Here is a 23111-nt window from a genome sequence, read left to right as displayed (position 1 = left end):
AAGATAGATTTGGAGAATTTAGCGAGAGGGAAACTGATTAGTAGTAAATTACTTTAAGAAGTGAATGAACATCAGGTATTTTTGCACATTCCACAGTAATAAAATCATATATTCTAAAGTTATTTTTCAGGTGCATGTGGCATGAGCATGAATGTGATTGGAGGTAACGTGTGGGTTGAATGTGACCCCGAGACAGCCGGCTTCCATGGCTGATCTGTAGTCATATTGGTGTCAGTTAACAATAAAAATAAACTCTTATATCACAGATATTTTGTTAGTGTTAATTTCCTTCTCAACGACGATTTCACGTCCCTGTTTTTTAAGCTGTAGATCAGTGGGTTCAGCATGGGGACGGCAGCTGTGTTAAAGAGGGAAAACAACTTATTGGACTCTAGAGAGTCTGCCGTGGTCGGTTTCAGGTATTGACAAACCAAAGTCACATAGAGAAGTATAACCACTGTAATGTGGGAGGAACATGTGTAGAAGGCCTTACGTCTCCCGGTGGTAGACCGGATCCTCAGTATAGAGGCAATGATGAATACATAGGGTGTGAAGGTAAGAACGAAAGGAGTAATGCTTAAAAGTAACAGTCCTTCAATAAGGCTGAGGAGCTTTAAGGTGGAAGTGTCACTGCAGGTTAGACTCAGAAGTGGCACAAGATCACAGAAGAAGTGATTGATGATGTTGGATTTATAGCAAGAAAAACTCGATAATAATACCACGTATGGTACAACTTCTACGAAAGATGTAACCCAACAGGCCATGGCTAACAGAGCACATACTTTAGAGTTCATGATGACAGAATATCGTAATGGCTGGCATATGGCAACATACCGGTCATAACTCATGGCCACCAATATCAGCAGCTCATTGCAAGCCAAGCAAGAAAATATGTAGAACTGTAGCATACAAGAAAGGAAGGAAACATTATGATCTCCTGTTAAATAGGCCACCAAAATCTTATGTAGACTGATGGTGCTAGAGGAAATGTCCAAGATGGACAAGTTGCACAGGAAGAAATACATTGGAGTGTGAAGGTGATGGTCTAGGCAGACCAGTAGAAGAATGGTCACATTTCCACCAAGAGTCAAGAGATAAATGAGAAGAACCAGAAGGAAAATAAGAGCCTGTAACTCTGGAAGACTTGAAATTCCCTTAATGATGAAGAAGGTCACCTTAGTTTGGTTATTGAGATCCATGTATGATGCTGTTTAATGGAAGTGCTGAAACGAAGAACAACTCATTGGCAAGATGAAGATCTAGGGCAGAGTCATCATATGTGTTAATTAAGTAATTTTTTTACTTGTCCTGCGCATGATGAATTTGGTACAAATTAATTACTCCCTGACATATGAAGGTGCTGATCCCGCTCCATACACGGAGTGTGCTGGCTCTATTTTACCGCAAGACCTTCTGCAGGAAACAATCCCTTACACAGCTCCACCGAAGGAGCAATAAAAATGTTATGGGCCTCAAAAACTGGCGACACAACCTCCAAGATATTTTTTTAAAGTTATGATTTTTTGAACTGCTAAAATAAATTGCAAAAAAAACTATACAAGTTTGATATCACCTTAATTGTACTTGTCTTGGAGAATCATTTTGCCAAAACATATTTGTCTTCCGTGGTTATATACAATGAATGCTACAAAAGCAAAACCCAAGAAAAAAATGGCAGAATTGCTCTTCTTGTTAGTCAGTAAGTCACATGGTAATGTGAATGGAGTCATATAAAACTATTTCTTGTCCCACAAAAAACATGTCCTCATACGGCTATGTTGATGGAAAAATATAAACAGGTCATGGCTCTTGGAAGAAGAGGAGGAAAGAAATCACTCAGTTATGAAGGGTTTAGTTGCTTTTGTTTGCCCTTTTGCTTTATTTCTGCTTTTTTGTTGTAAGACATTTAGGTTGAACTTGATGGACGTGTGTCTTCTTTCAACTTTCTGTTTGCATTCAGACGTCCGTGTATCGCAGTCCGTGTATAGACCATGGCACTGATTTGCTGCGAGTCTTGTTGTCCAACTCGGCCGCCATAGGCTATGTGCACACGTTGCGGAAAGGTGTGTGGATTTTTCCGCACTGATTTTGGTAAATCAGCACTGGGGATTTACTGCGGAATTACCATGGTTTTTGTGCGGATTCCACCTGCGGTTTTACACCTGCGGATTCCTATTGTGGAGCAGGTGGAATCCGCACAAAGAATTGACATGCTGCGGAACAAACAGCGCAGCGTTTCCGCTCATTTTTTTCCACAGCATGTGCACTGCGGATTTTGTTTTCCATAGGTTTACATGGTACTGTAAACTCATGGAAAACTTCCGCCAATCCGCTGCAGATCCGCAGCAAAATTCGCAACGTAGCCTTAATGTATATATACAATATACATATATGTAATGCTGTCAAGTTTGGGTCAGGAAAGTAAGAAACCCAGCACTCAACTTTGTGGTGAGAAGAAAATGGGTAGTTTATTGTATCCCAAGCAAAAAACGTTTCGGTCACACAAGGGACCTTCGTCAGTAACAGATACTGGGATAGACGATGGATACTTATGGCTATATGCGCTGCCTCGATGAAGTCCCGGGTACAGCGCTAGTTCCAAAGGAAAGGGAATGTATCCTGGTGCAGCCTTACAGATGGCCGGTTCCGCGGTATCCACCGCTGTGTAAAGTGTGGGTCAGGAGACCCACGGCCAATCCGTCCACCATGATCTGTGAAACTATGAAAATAAACTATGAAATAATCCTTTGAATAAGCTGTAAAATGTCAAAATTTTATATCCTTAACTGTGCACAAAAAAAGAAAGATGACAGATCTTGTACTTCACCGGGTACCGGAGTCCAATTGCTAACAAATTTTTATTTAGAAAAAAAAAAACAAATAACAAATTAGCTGAAAACACCTGGACAATGAAAACCATGCAAACAGTATCCAGCAAATCCAAAAACTGCTGAGGACTGGAAAAAACTGCCGCAAAAATGGTGCAAAAACAATAACCAGTTTGGTGCAAAAATAAAAATGTCTAAAATCTAAAATTTTACTGTAAAAAAAAAAGGTGCAAAAAATGATGAAACATGGCCTTTGTGTTCAGTTGTGTGATGACCTCCTTATATCCCAACTATGGACTGTTATGTTCCATTGGACACTATACAACAAATAATTGTTTTCCCATGAAGTTAGGCCTAAAATATTGAATATCTATGTAATACCATGGTCCCAATGGTAGTTAAGAGCAGTGTCTTGAGATGTTCTTTGTCTACGTTTTTACTGGAACTCTCTATATAGGAGAACACAGCAGACTATGCCACCTATAAATAAAAGGTGCACAGTCTTACACTAGTCCAGCACATGCCAGGACTCGTTTTTGACACCTGCTGGTGCCCATAGATGCGTTTGGTATATGTGCCATGAGCTTTTTCCAGATCACCAAGTGTGAGCAAAGCCGACACTTACCTGCCACTCAGATCATACATAATGCAATAGCATCTCTAACCCGAGCAGAGGATTTATTAATCTTCCAGCAAATCTGGGAATAAGTCTCCAAAGATGCAATAATCCCGTGAGACTAATTATTACCACATAAAAATAGTATTATAGCTCACAATGGAATATATCCGGTGTCTCGACTTTTTGAAAAACTACATATATTTAACATTTTAAGTCATTGGACAAAAGAAAAAAAAAACAACTCTAGAAAGTTATCATCTGCGGAATCACATCCACACAGAGAATAAAGTCATTATGTTATTAATACTGCAATGTGAATGACACCAGGATAAAGTCCTCCAAAAAAAACAACCCTTCCCACTAAAAAAAAGATAATGAAAGTTAGGTGATGCATTGTTTGGACCCCAGAACGGTGGCATTTAATCCTTCCCTCACGGGGTAATTTTTATTTTTGCGCTTACATTTTTTCTTCCCATAACATTTTTTTTCTGTCGTCATGGCCATATGTAGGATTGTATTTTTGTAGCACGAGTAGTAGTTTTGAGTTTTATCATTAACTAACAATGTACAATGTAGTGAAAACTGGAAAAAAAATCCAAGAGCAGTGACATGGAAAAAAAAAAGTAATTCTGACATTTTTTTGTTGGGTATTTTAGCGTTTTTTTATGGTGTTTACCCAAGTCAGTACAATTACGACAATACCAAACATTTCTAATATTTTTTTCATATTTTAGGGTACCCTCTGCAGCTTATTCGGTAAGTGCTGTAGCTTGCCAAATAAGCCCTGACCCGATCAAATTCGCTCATCTTTAGTCATAAATACTGACCTTAACTGAGACCTGCAGTTCTTTGGATGTTGTTGTAGGGTCTTTTGTGACCTCTTGGATGAGTCGTTGCTGTTCTCTTGCAGTAATTTTGGTTGACCGGCCACTCCTGGGTGTTGGCAGATATGCAACAGATGCAGACTTGTGTGCAGGAGGAGTTTACACTTTTTTGACAGTAGATGGCGATGTTGTTACTGTCATATGCTTAGTTGAATGTAATGCATATACTTGTTATACTTTGGTTTCACTTTCTCTCTGGTAAAAGGTCCTTCAGACTTCCTGTTATGCTGTAATAAGAAGCTGATGCATGTACCTCATGTTCTGTGAAGATAAAAATTGAATTGCCCCATATAATCTACTCTCACAAGTTTCTTCTGTGACCAAACTATGCAACACTGGGAAGGTTCACCACTTTTTCCATGTTTTCGCCATTTGTGGATAATGGCTGTCACTGTGGTTGGCTTGGGTCCCAAAGCTTGAGAAATGGCTTTATAATCTTTTCCAAACTGATAGATCTCAATTACTTTGTTTCTTATTTGTTCCAGAATTTCCTTGGATCGCGGCATTATGTCTAGCTTTTGAGTATCTTTTGGTCTGCTTCACTTTGTCAGGCAAGTCCTATTGAAGTGATTTCTTGATTGAGAACAGGTGTGGCAGTGATCAGGCCTGCATGTGGCTAGAGAATGTGAACTCATCTTCCCAAAGATGTGATAAACCATAGTTAATTTATGGTTTAAGGGGAGAGAGCAATCACTTTTTCACACAGGGCCTTGTAGGTTTGGATTTCTTTTTCTCTTAACCATTTTACCCCTCAAGGTGGTTTGCACATTAATGACCAGGCCAATTTGTCCAATTCTGGCCAGTGTCGCCTTATGAGGTTATAACTCTGAAACGCTTCAACAGATCTCACTGCTTCTGACATATTGTACTTCATAATAGTGGTAAAATTTGATGAAAATTTTGCAATTTTCAAACTTTGCATTCTTGTGGACTTAAATCAGAGAGAAATGTCACACAAAATAGTTAATAAATAACATTTTTCACATGTATACTTTACATGAGTGCAATTTTTTAAACAAATGTTTTTGTTGGAAAGTTATAAGGGTTATAAACTTTTTTCTAGGGACCTCATTACATTTGAAGTGACTTTTAGGGGTCTATATGACAAAAAATACCCCAAAGTGACACCATTCTAAAAACTGCACCCCACAAGCTGCTCAAAACCACATTCAAGAAGTTTATTAACCCTACTGGTGCTTCTCAAGAATTTTTGGAATGTGACAAAAAATTACATTTATCTTTTTTCCCAAAAATGTTACTTTAGACCCAAATTTTTTATTTTTGCAAAAGTACAAGGGGAAAATGGACCCCAAAATTTGTGCGATTTCTCCTGAGCTTGTCGATACCCCATATGTGGGGGAAAACTACTGTTTGGGCGCACGGCAGAGCTCGGAAGGGAAGGAGTGCCATTTGACATTTTGAATGAAAAATTTGCTGGAACAATTAGCGAACACCATGTCATGTTTGGAGAGCCCCTGATGTGTAGCCTTACGTGTCTCTCACATCTGAGGTTACTTTGTTTTGTTTTTTTGTTATTCGTTATTTTTTTGAATTTTAAAGAATTTAATAAAATACAATTTTATTACAATTTAGAATTTGTGCACTTCTGATCACTCCCTTATGGATGTTGTAGTGTAACGGATGGAATTCGATAGTGTTTGTGTGTGTAGCATGGAGTTTGTGTAGCATCACAGAAGCAGTAGCTGTTTTGTAGTCTGTGGAAAGTTACCACCAGCCCAGTTAGCCCCATTTTTCTTTTGCATAGATGGTGTAAACCTGTGGACATTTTCCTCCTCTTTACATTTCATTTCTCACAGTCTTACCTTGATTTATCCTATTTTTGCCTCCATCACCAATTTGCCAGGGAGGGAATAAAACATTCATTTTTAATAATGCCATCAGTACAGACAACTGTTCGTAGGAATGCTTGTTCCTGATTTTCTGCTGGTATAAACATGTGGGCAATAACCTGACAAATGAACAAAATGCTCGTTTGTTGAGTGATTGGCTGATTTATTGCAGTATAAAATCATTGTTCTCTGCAACACATCACCCGGTCCAAACCGTGTGCTGCCCGACTGTACGGGGACATAATCTAATACTCATTGTTCTGTCGCCATCAATGTCTTCACCCGTGTAAAGACCGAGGCTGGCAATCCAGTGCCAAACGACATGAATATAGTTGGTCGGTGCTCGTTTAACGGTCTGTCTCATATGAATGCACTCTTAATATATCTGTGTGATGGTGCAACTTATTAGCATTTGTTGTCCCACTTTTAATTTTGCTGAGGGCAATACTGTACGAGTCGTGAAATTATTGATCTTCAAAGAAATTCAGCCACAATGGGTGGTCAGTGGTCATCAGAAAGGCCCCCACTTGGATCTTACCACTTAAATGTCGCTGTCAGCAATTACAAATGGAAAAAAATTACTTGATCAAGTCAAATTATTAGGTTGTTTATGGAGAACTTTTTTTCATACTTTGCGTTGTTCCATTTTTTTAAGAGGTAGACATTTTGAGGCAGTATGTGGCCAGAAAATAAATACATTTTATCTAACCCACTCCGATTATTATTTTACTTTGGCTGGCAAAGGAAATGTGGTCCAAAGACTTTGGCAACAGCTTAATTTGTGTTTTCCCCCATTCATTTCAGGCCTAGTTAGTCACATAGAGAGGTAAGTCACTAGAGCTTAGGGTCCATCGTACGAGGTCATCTTGTTGCAGGTGGATGGTTAGTATGTTTTTATGGTGAGAAGGTATCTGAGGTTTTTTGGTTGTGCTGCAATAGTGGAACTAATATATTCGATAATTGCAGAGTGCTGTTGCATAACATTTGTATATATGTTTGTGCGGGAATTATAAGGGGAATTTTAGTGAAAAGCCAAGCATTTATACACAAATTATGTAGCTTAGTCCTCACAATGCAAAGTACCATATACACTCGAGTATAAGCCGAGATTTTCAGCACTTTTTTTGTGGTAGAACCGCCCCCCTTAGCTTATACTCAAGTCATTGTCTCAGAAGATGGAGGGGGAGCGCCAGAGGCAGAGTAGCGGGTCACAGAGGCAGGAGCCGGCGGCTGCCGCTAAAGCCTGTGCCTGCTGCTAAAGAGAAATGAATATTCACTGCGCTGGTAGTCTCTGTAATAGTGCGCACAGTGTCAGCCACCAATTTCCAGCAGCGCCCGGGCCAATCACGGGGGCCCACTACTTAAGAGAAATTGATCAATAGACAGAGAAATACCCAGATAGTTGTCAGCGCTTCCGTCACAAGATTCTCGTGGTAATGAAATAGAATGGTTTATTTAGGAGTTACAGGATAAAACAACGCGTTTCGACTCCAAACATCCAGGAGTCTTCTTCAGGTTAATTTAAAAAATATGTAAAAATATCGTTTAAACAAACAATTCTATTTCATTACCAACGAGAATCTTGTGACGGAAGCGCCGACAACTATCTGGGTATTTCTTTGTCCATTGATTGCTTTCATCACGGTTGTCTGAAGACTCCCGTAAGCTCAGCTGGTCGAGCTGCAGTCCGCCTCCTCGGGATTCCTGTGGGATCCTGTTTATGCCTCAATTCGCCAGTTTCTGGTGAGTGCAACTATTATAGCGTGCAATTTAGCAACAGTTTTTACTACACTTAGATCATGCGCGGCGTTTGTTCCTATTTTTTCTCTCTCTATCTCTTACGGTCAGTTTGATTCATAAGACAAATTAATAATCACCTCTCTTCACTCTCATAGGCATGGAGTGCAGTGAATATTCATCACCTTAACTAGTGCGGACATGTGACCGCACGGCGACTGTTGCTGACACTGTGCACCCTATTTAATAGCAATGGATACTCACTGCCCTCCACGCTCATAGTTCTGCTGTGGAGAGCACTGAGTTTTCTGGCCGCTGTCCTCTGCTTGTAAGCAGTGCATGAAATACCTGCCCTGCGCTGCTTGCAAGCATAAAGCAGCTGTTAGCACCTGAATAAGACGCAGACGCTGCAAGGTAGCGCCCGAAGAGTAAGCAGGATGTTTTTTATTTTTAATGCTTTTTTTTTATGGGAGCCATGCCTACCAGGATAGGGATAATGAACCATGTATACCAGGATAGGAATGAGGGTGCCATGCATACAAGGATAGGGATGAGGAACCATGCATACAAGAATAGGGATGAGGAACCATGCGTACAAGGATAGGGCTGAGGAGCCATGCATACAAGGATAGGGATGAGGAACCATGCATACAAGGATAGGGATGAGGAACCATGCATGCAAGGATAGGGATGAGGAACCATGCGTACAAGGATAAGGATGAGGAACCATGCGTACAAGGATAAGGATGAGGAACCATGCATACCAGGATGGGGATGAGGGAGCTGTGCATACCAAGATGGGGATAAGGAGGCCGTATATACAAGGATATTGATGACGGGGCCATGCAAACCAGGATAGGGATGAGGGGGACAATGCATAACCGGCTAATACTTGAGTCAATAAGTTTTCCCAGTTTTTCATGGCAAAATTAGGTGCCTCGGCTTATACTCAGGTTGGCTTATACTCGAGTATATAAGGTAATTGTGCCCCTCAATACACACTTTGCGCAGACGCCCAATCCCTTGCTGACCGATGCTACATCTACTTCTAATAGACATCTGTTTCTCCGAGGAATGAGTCTGGGTGTCCCACTTTGTCCACACTGCCGCTCACAATGCAAACACTTAGAGAAGAACACAAGTAGTGTGGTTATGAAAACATCATCTCCATTAGCTCCACAGAACAAGGCCTAATTTTCTGATCAATAAGGGTCCAACTGCTGAGAACGACCAGTATAAGTGCTCAGTTTTTTTTCAGCAGTCTCATAGAGAAAACATGGAGCCGCATGTCAGCATGCGCGGCTACTGCTTTGGTCTTACCAAACATTTGACACACCTGCTCTTGGGATTAGTGGGGATACCAGCATGTAGACCCCCACAAATCCACAACGTATCACATCTTTTTGATAGTTGAAAACTTAGTGTTGAGCATAACCCTTTAATTGTATTCACCTAAATCTTTTTTTTTTCAATTTCTTTAGTTTAGCAAACATGACATGACCACAACTCGGCCATCAGAAAACACATCACCAGGAGAAACTTACAAAAAGCAATAATCTACAGTTGTAATGAAAAATAAGTGATTACATCAGTAACAAACAACAATTGAAAGCTGATTGAGTAGGTGTGGGGCAATGCACTTTCTACAATTAACAAAATAGCCAGATGGGCTGAAAAGCGTGAAGTAGAAGAGAAAAGAATAAGCAGGAAAAATGAGAAAAGAAGGGAAGAGAGGAAAAAAGAAGAAAAAAACCTGAATTGTCAAGTACAAATATAGAAATGATTACTGTCTGAGCGTTGCTTTAACTAATGAGGTATGAGAGCTATAATAGATGTGACCAGTATTCTAGAGAATCTTGGAAGACCAACCAGTGATACCAAGTCTTGCTTGAGGAGATTGTTGAAGAGATCAAGTCCTACATCCTCATAATCTCATTGAATTTCCCAGCCTAAAGACAGGTTAAAATGAGCTTGTGAATTCTCAGGCATGTTATGTCTGTGAACAATTGCGTATGTCTACCTGCATCGCATGAGCATACGTACGCAATTGAAACTATCACTCTCTCGTCTGTAAAAGACACAGTCCATGTTGTTTCTGTGACTAGGCCCGTTGACTTCCATTGCTCAGTTTGCATTCCTTCATTCACATACAGAGCCTTGCGAAAGTATTCGGCCCCCTGGAACTTTTCAACCTTTTCCCTCATGCTTCAAACATAAAGATACCAAATGTAATTTTTTGGTGAAGAATCAACAACAAGTGGAACACAATTGTGAAGTTGAACGATATTTAATAGTTATTTAAAATTTTTGTGGAAATTCAAAAACTGAAAAGTGAGGCGTGCAATATTATTCGGCCTCTTTAACTTATTACTTTGTTGCGCCACTTTGTGTTGCGATTACAGCTGCAAGTCGCTTGGGGTTTGTCTCCATCAGTTTTGTACATCGAGAGACTGAGATTCTTGAACAGCAGTTTTCAGCTCTTTCTACAGATTCTCAATGGGATTGAGGTCTGGACTCTGACTTGACCATTCTAACACCTGGATACGTTTATTTGTGAACCATTCCATTGTAGATTTTGCTTTATGTTTGGGTGCATTGTCTTGTTGGAAGACAAATCTCCGTCCCAGTCTCAGGTCTTTTGCAGACTCCAACAGGTTTCCTTCAAGAAGGGTCCCGTATTTGTCTCCATCCATCTTCCCATCAATTTTTACCATCTTCCCTGTCCCTGCTAAAGAAAAGCAGGCCCAAATCATGATGCTGCCACCACCATGTTTGACAGTGGGGATGGTGTGTTCAGATGAGCTTGTGTTGCCTTTATACTAAACATATTGTTTGACACTGTTGCCAAAAAATTTGATTTTGGTTTCATCTGACCAGAGAACCTTCTTCCACGTTTGGTGTGTCTCCCACACCACACTTTTTATGGATATCTTTGAGAAATGGCTTTCTTCTTGCCAGTCTTCCATAAAGTCCCGATTTGTGCAGTGTATGACTGATTGTTGTCTTATGAACAGACTGTCCCACCTCAGGTGTAGATCTTGGCAGTTCATCCAGAGTGATCATGGGCCTCTTGGCTGCATCTCTGATCAGTCTTCTCCTTGTTTGAGATGAAAGTTTAGATGGACGGCCGGGTCTTGGTAGATTTGCAGTGGTATGATGCTCCTTCCATTTCAGTATGATCGCTTGCACAATGCTCCTTGGGATGTTTAAAGTTTTGGAAATCATTTTGTATCCAAATCCGGCTTTAAACTTCTCCAGAACAGTATCACGGACCTGCCTGTTGTGTTCCTTGGTCTTCATGATGCTCTCTGTGCTTCACACAGAACCCTGAGACTATCACAGAGCAGGTGCATTTATACGGAGACTTGATTACACACAGGTGGATTATATTTATCATCATTAGGCATTTAGGACAACACTGGATCATTCAGAGATCCACAATGAACTTCTGGAGTGAGTTTGCTGCACTGACAGTAAAGGGGCCGAATAATATTGCACGCCCCACTTTTCAGTTTTTTAATTTCCACAAAAATTTAAAATAACCAATAAATTCCGTTCAACTTCACAATTGTGTTCCACTTTTTGTTGATTCTTCACCAAAAATTTACATTTGGTATCTTTATGTTTGAAGCATAATATGTGGGAAAAGGTTGAAAAGTTCCAGGGGACCGAATACTTTTGCAAGACACTCTAGATATCACACCAGCTTGTGTGAGATAACTGTGGACAAGTGAGAAGAAGAAATATGCTCATATCACCATAATTTTATTTTAATAGGACATCATTATCAACATCATGCTTCATCACATTCATAACCTGAAGCGAGATGGACTAAGTCTTGTTCTCTGAGCAATGTATCTTGCAAAACAATGGAAAATAATACCAATATTTATTTTAACATGCAACTTTATTTGTCAGTACTTCAGGTTATCAACAACTGGTAAAAAATGTGAAACATTTGGTTAATAGATGCATTGCCCCCACAAGAATCACAAAGTAGTCCACGAGAGTCCACCACGGTTCACTCAGGCTCTGTTAGCTGTAATAAAAGAGTAGTGATGAGGAAGCATGCTCGCCACTACTCGGTGCTCGCAGAGTATTTCCGGGGTTGCTTGGCAGGAGCTCGGGTCCCCTCCCTGCATGTTTGGCGCTCTTTAGAGAGCCAATGAACATGCAGGGATTGTCTGCCACACACTAATGCTGCAGCCATGTTGGTTGTGGCATTACAGTGATTGGCTGGCTGCACAGCGTCATCAGGTCTATATCAGACCGGGCGCCGCCATGCTCATCACAGTCAGCTCCGGAATCTGCCAGTGTAGGGAGACTTGCTGCTGAGCTAGGGAGAGATTTGTTTGCGTCGTACTTAGTGTGGGTATACCAGATATAATACACATCCGTCTCAACTAACAGTCCTGAGGACTAATAAAGCTGCATAGATATCAGTGCTGGGCAGGCATGCAGTGTATGTGGCAGACTTTAGTACATGTAGCAAGAGGGTCTATTCCAGTTCTGTCTGCTGCTGCTGCCTATTACACATATTTCTAGACATAGCTGCAGGTATTGGGCCAGGAATATTTTTTTTTTAATCTTAATACTGATTATTTACTTTAAAAGCAATCTAGAAAATACCATTTTTCTGCTCCATTTGCTTGTTGGCACTGCAGAATACAGCCAGATCTTTTCCATATTACAGCGCTAAACATGCAGCTTTTTTAAACTGGGGTTTGTCCGTCACACGGATTCCATATAAGTGGGCTCAAAATTGTGCCATTTCAGGCCTCCATTTAATTTCTTTTGCAGTATCTTAGCCAAGTTATTAACACCAGTTTGCTGGAAAAAAAAATTCCTACAGGCCAGATATTTTAAACTTGGGTTTGTCTTTCACACATATCACATATCAGTACGCTCAAAATTGTGCCATTTCAGGCCTCCAGTCATTACTGGTTGGTGACACTTCTAGACCCATGCTACAAGGAGAACTTTGTATCTCTTATTCCCGAGGCGGACAGGTCTATTAAAAGGGGCAGTACCAGAAGGCCCTTGTTGCGGAATTATTAAAAAAATTTCCATCTGAAAATGCTGGTGGCAGAGGTCACAGATCCTTGGACAACCAAGGAGTACAGGCAAGAGAGACACAACGCCAAACCAGCAGAGGCAGGGGAACACTGGCAAAGTTCTGGGAGAGTTTTCTCAGTTCCTCCCATTGTACAGGCCCTGAGCCGTGGGGTACTCTCACAAGGAGTGCAAAGTTTTGGAAGATGCTGAGGGAGTACCTTGCTGACCGTACCAACAGCCTCCGTGATTCATCTGTGCCTTATTATTATTGGGTATCCAAGCTGGACACGTGGATGAAGTGGCTCTCTATGCCTTGGAGGTCCTTGCCTGCCCTGCTGTTAGCGTTCTGTCAGAGCAGGTTTTTAGTGCCGTTGGTGGAATTATGACTGATAAGCACATCCGCCTGTCAAATGAAAATGCTGACAAACTGACTCTTATAAAAATGAACAAGGGCTGGATTGGGCCAGACTTCTCAACCCCACCGAATGATAGCAGCGTAACATAAACTCAAAACCAGTGTCTTTTTTTAGGAGGTCTATTCCCATGCACATCTTCACACCCACACATGGGTATATGCTACCTGATTTTGGCTACTTGCTGTTGTCCTCCTCCTTCTCATCCTCATCTTCCACCACCATATTACCTGAGTGACCTAGGACCATGATGCAACACCCACATACTGCATATGCAGCCATTGCTTCACTGCACAGGCAAACAGTATGGGAGACCCACTTCCTAATAATGGGAACATTGTTTTCAGGAGGCCTACTTTTCTTCAAAGCAGTATTGGGGTGCGTCCTAATTTTTGGCAGTCCTGCCACTCACTGCATACACAATAACATATAGGAAACCCAATGTTTAATAATGAGAACAACAAAGCATAGCCGGCTGATTGATCTCTAAGAATAGTGAGGGCCGACTACTGACCCTTTAAGAATAGTAAAGGCCGCCTGATGCCCCTAAAAAAATAGGCTTTGTGACTTTCAGAGTTTCTCCTTCATAAATGAAACAGGATGTGTCTGATGATGTGTCACACACCACATGGCCGGATAAGGTAGTAAAATGTTAAAATGACACTTCCCAGTGAATGCATTTGTTTTGGTTGAAAGCAATGCTAAAGTTCAAAAACGCATCAAAACCGCGACGTGTGAACATAGCCCAAGGTGTGGAGGAGCATTTTTGTTTTTCGGTTATTTATTTTGCCTTATATACAAATCATTACCCTGGAAAGGATGTTCACAGCAGTGACTTGGGAGTCAGAAATGCTTCCAGAGGTTTTCCCCATGCTGTTCCCATGTCATCTGAGCACTGTTCCTATCGATTTCCGCAATTTCTAGTCTCTCGCGGTAAAAATGCTCGAGTTTCCCATAGACTTACATTGGGCTTGTTGCTCAGGTCAATCAACCCGAGCATTCCAATATGCATGACCTGAGCAACGAGCACCCGAGCATTTTAGTGCTCGCCCATCACTAATAATGAGCATTAATTGCAGCATCCTTGAGAATTATTTTAACACTTTGCTTATATTGTTAGCCGTTTCAGCTGCTTTCTCGCCGCCAACTTAACATCTTTATTTTTCAGACTATAAATAAATGGGTTTAAGACAGGAACGGCCGCGGTGTTAAATAAGGAAAAAAGCTTGTTGGAATCCAAAGTGTCTGTAGAGCTTGGTCGCAGATATTGGCAGATGAGACTTACATAGAGGGTAATGACCACCGTGAGGTGTGAAGAACATGTGTAGAAGGCTTTACGTCTCCCCGAGCTGGAACGTATCCTAAGGATAGTGACAATAATGAAGACATAGGAGATAAAGGTAAGAAGCAAAGGGGTAAAACTTACAAGGAACAGCCCTTCAATAAAAATAATGAGCCTCAGAACAATAGTGTCACTACAAGACAGCTCCATGATTGGCAAAATATCACAGAAATAGTGGTTAATCACATTGGACTTGTAGCAGGAAAGGCGACATGTGGCTACCATGTGAGGTATGACCTCCACAAAACCCAACGTCCAACAGACTGAGGATAAAAGAACACAGATCCTACGGTTCATAATCATGTGATAGTGCAAGGGATTACATATGGCCACATATCGGTCATAACTCATGGCTGTCAGTATCAACAGCTGATTGCAGGTCAAAGAAGAAAAGATGTACATTTGCGACATACAGTTGGTGAAGGACACAGTTTTATCTCCAAACATATAGGACAGTAGTATTTTATGTAGGGTTATTGTCAAGCAAAACACATCCAAAAAGGATAAGTTTCCCAAAAAGAAATACATGGGAGTGTGAAGATGAGTCTCCAGGCAGACCAGCAGGAGAAGGGTCATATTTCCAGTTACTGTTAGGAGATACAAGATCAAGACAAGGAGGAAAACCAACGCCTGCAGCTCAGGGACCTGCGAAATCCCCAGAATGATAAAATATGTGAAGGGGGTTTGATTATGAAAACCCACATTTCCAAGGCTGCTTGAATTCTGGAAAAGATAAGATGAAAATATTATACTAAAAAAATGTTTTTTTTAATTATATGGCTGTGTGAGAGTACAGTGCAGAGAAATCACTAAGTAGTAACCTGTGCAGTAACAAACTATGAGGCATCGGAGGAGTAGGTTAAGCCACATTATATGGTCCACCCTGAACAAACCAAGACAAGTCATAATTCAGCCTTCAATGATCTCCAAAGAGGCACTTTGGCTTAGAGGTTACACTCTCAGGAGGTAAGTAAGAATAATTGTACTCGTAAAGAAGTGTGGTGCCCCAGGGTCCTGGTCGTCACAGTAGCATTGCTTTCCTCACAGGGAGAGTGATGTTACGTTTGGAGGCAAGAAGGGATAACTGTCATCAGGTAAACACAAGCATGCAACACATTCACACTCCAGGCTACCAGGGGGAGCTTTTGATCCTATCTACTAGGTGACACCCCATATATATAGTAGTTTGTAGGGAAAGTTAGTCAGTTCTTGCCAGGAAACAGACTGGAGCAGTCTGAGGCAGAAGAGGGTGTACGGAGCTGTGTGGCCGCAGTGCTGCAGCTCCTGGAAAGAGACATACAGAAAGCCGAATATATTGCAGTGAGCGTGAAGGAGAGCGATGCACAGGAGAGGATACCAGTGGGAGACCAGCTAAGAGCAGGCTGCCTCCTTCTGAGGCGCAGAGACCGGTAGCCGGAACACCGAGGTTATAAGAGCCTCTATGACTTTCATCAGAGACCGGCAGGACAGCTGAACTCCAAGTTACCTGTCCTCCTTAATACCCAGGAGGCACGGTGACACCCATAGAGCCCGGTGCATGCTATAAACAGGCTCAAGTCACCAGTCATACGGGTTATGTCCTATCCTATACGGGGGACAGAGAGAGAACATCTGTGAGGACCTTATATGAAGCCACAGGCAGTAAGGGACTACAACACCACCGCACTAGAGGAAGGCTTTGATCTCCACCTGGATAAGGAGACTGTTGTGATAGGCAATTCAGTAACACAATGTGCAAAGTGATCAGAGCACATACAGTGATCTGACAATAACCCAAAATAATAGAACCAGCTCTGAGACGTGGAAACTCTGTAGACCGCAATACCTGATCCTCTCCAAACACAACTAGAGGCAGCTGTGGATTGCACCTAACGCTCCCTATGCAACTCGGCACAGCCTGAGAAACTAACTAGCCTGAAGATAGAAAAAACAGCCTAGCTTGCCTCAGAGAAATACCCCAAAGGAAAAGGCAGCCACCCACATATAATGACCGTGAGCAAGATGAAAAAACAAACGTAGGGATGAAATAGATTCAGCAAAGTGAGGCCCGATATTCTAGACAGAATGATGATAGTAAAGATAACTTTGCGGTCTACATAAAACCCTAAAGAAAACCACGCAAAGGGGGCAAAAAGACCCTCCGTACCGAACTAACGGCACGGAGGTACACCCTCTGCGTCCCAGAGCTTCCAGCAAAAACAAATAGACAAGCTGGACAGAAAAATAGCAACAAATAGCAAAAAGCACTTAGCTATGCAGAGCAGCAGGCCACAGGAATGATCCAGAGAAACACAAGTCCAACACTGGAACATTGACAGGAAGCATGGATCAAAGCATCAGGTGGAGTTAAGTAGCGAAGCAGCTAACGACCTCTCCAGATCACCTGAGGGAGGAACCTCAGAAGCTGCAGTACCACTTTCCTCCACAAACGGAAGCTCCCAGAGAGAATCAGCCGAACTACCACTTGTGACCACAGGAGTGAGCTCTGCCACAGAATTCACAACAGTACCCCCCCCTTGAGGAGGGGTCACCGAACCCTCACCAGAGCCCCCAGGCCGACCAGGATGAGCCACATGAAAGGCACGAACAAGATCGGGAGCATGGACATCAGAGGCAAAAACCCAGGAATTATCTTCCTGAGCATAACCCTTCCATTTAACCAGATACTGGAGTCTCCGTCTAGAAATACGAGAATCCAAAATCTTCTCCACAATATACTCCAATTCCCCCTCCACCAAAACCGGGGCAGTAGGCTCAACAGACGGAACCACAGGTGCCACGCATCTCCGCAACAACGACCTATGGAATACATTATGTATGGAAAAAGAATCTGGGAGGGTCAGACGAAAAGACACAGGATTAAGAACCTCAGAAATCCTATACAGACCAATAAAACGAGGTTTAAATTTAGGAGAGGAAACCTTCATAGGAATATGACGAGAAGACAACCAAACCAGATCCCCAACACGAAGTCGGGGACCCACACGGCGTCTGCGATTAGCGAAAAGTTGAGCCTTCTCCTGGGACAAGGTCAAATTCTCCACTACCTGAGTCCAAATCTGCTGCAACCTGTCCACCACAGTATCCACACCAGGACAGTCCGAAGACTCAACCTGTCCTGAAGAGAAACGAGGATGGAACCCAGAATTGCAGAAAAACGGAGAAACTAAGGTAGCCGAGCTGGCCCGATTATTAAGGGCGAACTCACTCAAAGGCAAAAAGGACACCCAGTCATCCTGATCAGCGGAAACAAAGCATCTCAGATATGTTTCCAAGGTCTGATTGGTTCGTTCGGTCTGGCCATTAGTCTGAGGATGGAAAGCCGAGGAAAAAGACAAGTCAATGCCCATCCTACCACAAAAAGCTCGCCAAAACCTCGAAACAAACTGAGAACCTCTGTCAGAAACAATATTCTCCGGAATGCCATGCAAACGAACCACATGCTAGAAGAACAAAGGCACCAAATCAGAGGAGGAAGGCAATTTAGCCAAGGGTACCAGATGGACCATCTTAGAAAAGCGATCACAGACCACCCAAATGACTGACATCTTTTGAGAAACGGGAAGGTCAGAAATAAAATCCATGGAGATATGTGTCCAAGGCCTCTTTGGGACCGGCAAGGGCAAAAGCAACCCACTGGCACGAGAACAGCAGGGCTTAGCCCGAGCACAAATCCCACAGGACTGCACAAAAGTACGCACATCCCGCGACAGAGACGGCCACCAAAAGGATCTAGCCACTAACTCTCTGGTACCAACACCGAACAATGAAGTTCAGAGATAACTCTATTCGTCCACCTATCAGGGACAGACAGTCTCTCCGCTGGACAACGATCAGGTTTATTAGCCTGAAATTTTTGCAGCACCCGCCGCAAATCAGGGGAGATGGCAGACACAATGACTCCTTCCTTGAGGATACCCGCCGGCTCAGATAAACCCGGAGAGTCGGGCACAAAACTCCTAGACAGAGCATCCGCCTTCACATTTTTAGAGCCCGGAAGGTACGAAATCACAAAGTCAAAACGGGCAAAAAACAACGACCAACGGGCTTGTCTAGGATTCAAGCGCTTGGCAGACTCGAGATAAGTCAAGTTCTTATGATCAGTCAATACCACCACGCGATGCTTAGCTCCTTCAAGCCAATGACGCCACTCCTCGAATGCCCACTTCATGGCCAGCAACTCTCGGTTGCCCACATCATAATTTCGCTCAGCAGGCGAAAACTTCCTGGAAAAGAAAGCGCATGGTTTCATCACTGAGCAACCAGAACCTCTCTGTGACAAAACCGCTCCTGCACCAATCTCAGAAGCATCAACCTCGACCTGGAACGGAAGAGAAACATCTGGTTGACACAACACAGGGGCAGAACAAAAACGACGCTTCAACTCCTGAAAAGCTTCCACAGCAGCAGAAGACCAATTGACCAAATCAGCACCCTTCTTGGTCAAATCGGTCAATGGTTTGGCAATGCTAGAAAAATTGCAGATGAAGCGACGATAAAAATTAGCAAAGCCCAGGAACTTTTGCAGACTCTTCAGAGATGTCGGCTGAGTCCACTCATGGATGGCTTGGACCTTAACCGGATCCATCTCGATAGTAGAAGGGGAAAAGATGAACCCCAAAAATGAAACCTTCTGCACACCAAAGAGACACTTTGATCCCTTCACAAACAAAGAATTAGCACGCAGGACCTGAAAAACCGTTCTGACCTGTTTCACATGAGACTCCCAATCACCCGAGAAGATCAAAATGTCATCCAAGTACACAATCAGGAATTTATCCAGATACTCACGGAAGATGTCATGCATAAAAGACTGAAACACTGATGGAGCATTGGCAAGTCCGAACGGCATCACTAGATACTCAAAATGACCCTCGGGCGTATTAAATGCAGTTTTCCATTCATCGCCTTACCTGATTCTCACCAGATTATACGCACCACGAAGATCTATCTTTGTGAACCAACTAGCCCCCTTAATCCGAGCAAACAAGTCAGATAACAATGACAAGGGATACTGAAATTTAACAGTGATCTTATTAAGAAGGCGGTAATCTATACACGGTCTCAGCGAACCATCCTTCTTGGCTACAAAAAAGAACCCTGCTCCCAATGGCGATGATGACGGGCGAATATGCCCCTTCTCCAGGGATTCCTTCACATAACTGCGCATAGCGGTGTGCTCAGGTACGGATAAATTAAACAATCGACCTTTAGGGAATTTACTACCAGGAATCAAATTGATAGCACAATCACAATCCCTATGCGGAGGTAGAGTATCGAACTTGGGCTCATCAAATACATCCCGGTAATCAGACAAGAACTCTGGGACCTCAGAAGGGGTGGATGACGAAATTGACAGAAATGGAACATCACCATGTACCCCCTGACAACCCCAGCTGGACACCGACATGGATTTCCAATCTAATACTGGATTATGGACTTGTAGCCATGGCAACCCCAACACGACCACATCATGCAGATTGTGCAACACCAGGAAGCAAATATCCTCCTGATGTGCAGGAGCCATGCACATGGTCAGCTGGGTCCAGTACTGAGGCTTATTCTTGGCCAAAGGTGTAGCATCAATTCCTCTCAATGGAATAGGACACTGCAAGGGCTCCAAGAAAAACCCACATCGCTTAGCATAATCCAAGTCCATCAAATTCAGGGCAGCGCCTGAATCCACAAACGCCATGACAGAATATGATGACAAAGAGCATATCAAGGTAACGGACAGAAGAAATTTTGACTGTGCAGTACCAATGGTGGCAAACCTAGCGAACCGCTTAGAGCGCTTAGGACAATCAGAGATAGCATGAGTGGAATCACCACAGTAGAAACACAGACCATTCAGACGTCTGTGTTCATGCCGTTCAACTCTGGACAAAGTCCTATCGCACTGCATAGGCTTAGGTTTAATCTCAGGTAATACCGCCAAATGGTGCACAGCTTTACGCTCACGCAAGCGTCGACCGATCTGAATGGCCAAAGACATAGATTCATTCAGACCATCAGGCATAGGAAATCCCACCATGACATCTTTAAGGGCATCAGAGAGACCCTTTCTGAAAATCGCTGCGAGCGCAGCCTCATTCCATTGAGTGAGTACAGACCACTTTCTAAATTTCTGACAGTATACCTCTATCTCATCCTGACCCTGACACAAAGCCAGCAAATTTTTCTCAGCCTGATCCACTGAATTAGGCTCATCGTACAGTAATCCGAGCGCCAGAAAAAACGCATCAATATTACCTAATGCAGGGTCTCCCGGCGCAAGGGAAAATGCCCAGTCTTGAGGGTCACCACGCAAAAAAGAAATAATAATTCTCACTTGTTGAGCTGGGTCACCAGAAGAGTGAGGTTTCAAGGTCAAAAACAGCTTGCAATTATTTTTGAAACTCATAAACTTGACTCTATCACCAAAAAACAAATCAGGAATAGGAATTCTTGGTTCTAACATAGGTTTCTGAATCACCAAGTCTTGAATCTTTTGTACATTTATAATGAGATTATCCATTGAAGAACACAGACCGTGAATATCCATGTCCACAACTGTGTCCTGAAGCACCGAAATGTCTAGGGGAAAAAAAAGACTGAACACAGAGCAGAGAAAAAAAAATAGTCTCAGAACTTCTTTTTTCCCTCTATTGAGAATCATTAGTACTTTTGGCTTCCTGTACTGTTGTGATAGGCAATTCAGTAACACAATGTGCAAAGTGATCAGAGCACATACAGTGATCTGACAATAACCCAAAATAATAGAACGAGCTCTGAGACGTGGGAACTCTGTAGACCGCAATACCTGATCCTCTCCAAACACAACTAGAGGCAGCTGTGGATTGCGCCTAACGCTCCCTATGCAACTCGGCACAGCCTGAGAAACTAACTAGTCTGAAGATAGAAAAAACAGCCTAGCTTGCCTCAGAGAAATACCCCAAAGGAAAAGGCAGCCCCCCACATATAATGACCGTGAGCAAGATGAAAAAACAAACGTAGGGATGAAATAGATTCAGCAAAGTGAGGCCCGATATTCTAGACAGAATGATGATAGTAAAGATAACTTTGCGGTCTACATAAAACCCTAAAGAAAACCACGCAAAGGGGGCAAAAAGACCCTCCGTACCGAACTAACGGCACGGAGGTACACCCTCTGCGTCCCAGAGCTTCCAGCAAAAACAAATAGACAAGCTGGACCGAAAAATAGCAACAAATAGCAAAAAGCACTTAGCTATGCAGAGCAGCAGGCCACAGGAATGATCCAGAGAAACACAAGTCCAACACTGGAACATTGACAGGAAGCATGGATCAAAGCATCAGGTGGAGTTAAGTAGCGAAGCAGCTAACGACCTCTCCAGATCACCTGAGGGAGGAACCTCAGAAGCTGCAGTACCACTTTCCTCCACAAACGGAAGCTCCCAGAGAGAATCAGCCGAAGTACCACTTGTGACCACAGGAGTGAGCTCTGCCACAGAATTCACAACAGGAGACTCCTAACTTGCCTCCAAGCCGGCCGGACCCTGCCTGTCCTGTGATCTGGTGCCCTGGACTGTGGCTGCCTGAAGTCTTCAATAAACAAGGTAAAGAGGCTGCAAACCTGTGTCCTCGTTCCTTACTGCGCTATTTACCATCTTCCATCTACACACCGGGAACGTCGGTCCCCACTGACCGAATACCACAGGTGGCATCACAAACATTTTACATGGGCGCCCAGGGCCACGGACCGGGTCACCACCGTGACATCCCCCTGTGAAACACCGGACCCGGTACCGAGTACCCCACGGCCCTGGCAGGGCGACTCAGGAGCACAATATTTAGTTAATAGCATAGATCAGCTCCACATTAGTAACTTCCCTTTAAAGGCCGCAACGATTTACAGATGGCTGTCACGACCGCACATAATTACCTGCCATCTTCCATCTCCCGACTCTGTCCCACGCCGCTCTGCCTCTCCCTTCGCTGGATCACGGCACCTTGTTCTCTCGCAAATGCGCAGTCGCGTCTCCTGCGCCACAGGGCCTCCTGTGAGGTCGCGACCCGATGGCTCCGTCCCAACATGGCGGCGCCCATCGGGTATTTCTTCTCGGCATCTTCCCAGGTAAGATGCCTTTGCTTCTTAGGTTTTCTCTCTACTTCTTGGTCAGCGTACCTATTTCCTAGACTCCTCGGTATCAGTACCTATCCTGCGCTTGTTCCCCTGTGTCTCCACTGTGCCTGCCCTGTATACTAGCCTTGTATGCCCCTTCTCTCTGCCGTGTCTGCCCTGTGTTCCTGCCTTGCCTGCCTTGTGCCTGCCCTGTATCCCAGTCTTGTCTGCGCTGTCTCTCCGCCGTGCCTGCCCTGTGTACCAGCGTTGCCTGCCCCGTGTCTCCACCATACCAGCTCC

At 43.2% G+C, this 23111-nt stretch overlaps 2 protein-coding genes across 2 annotated transcripts; both read right to left on the bottom strand.

The window, feature by feature from the left end:
• Nucleotides 1-260: 260 nt before the first annotated feature.
• On the bottom strand, nucleotides 261-1205 carry LOC138667847 (olfactory receptor 5AR1-like). The gene has a single exon (XM_069755933.1). The coding sequence runs from the start codon at nucleotides 1197-1199 to the stop codon at nucleotides 261-263; it is 939 nt and encodes a 312-aa protein (XP_069612034.1). The 5' UTR covers nucleotides 1200-1205.
• A 13289-nt stretch (nucleotides 1206-14494) lies between these two features.
• On the bottom strand, nucleotides 14495-22783 carry LOC138666180 (olfactory receptor 6C1-like). The gene is made up of 3 exons (XM_069754420.1): nucleotides 22632-22783; nucleotides 15566-15611; nucleotides 14495-15451 (listed from the first exon to the last, which is right to left on the bottom strand). The coding sequence occupies exons 1-3, from the start codon at nucleotides 22781-22783 to the stop codon at nucleotides 14495-14497; spliced, it is 1155 nt and encodes a 384-aa protein (XP_069610521.1).
• Between the last annotated feature and the right edge of the window lie 328 nt (nucleotides 22784-23111).

The sequence above is a fragment of the Ranitomeya imitator genome, chromosome 2 (genome assembly GCF_032444005.1).
Source record: "Ranitomeya imitator isolate aRanImi1 chromosome 2, aRanImi1.pri, whole genome shotgun sequence".
NCBI lineage: Eukaryota > Metazoa > Chordata > Amphibia > Anura > Dendrobatidae > Ranitomeya > Ranitomeya imitator.
Note: the sequence above shows the minus strand (reverse complement) of the source record. Positions and strands in the feature narration are given on the sequence as shown.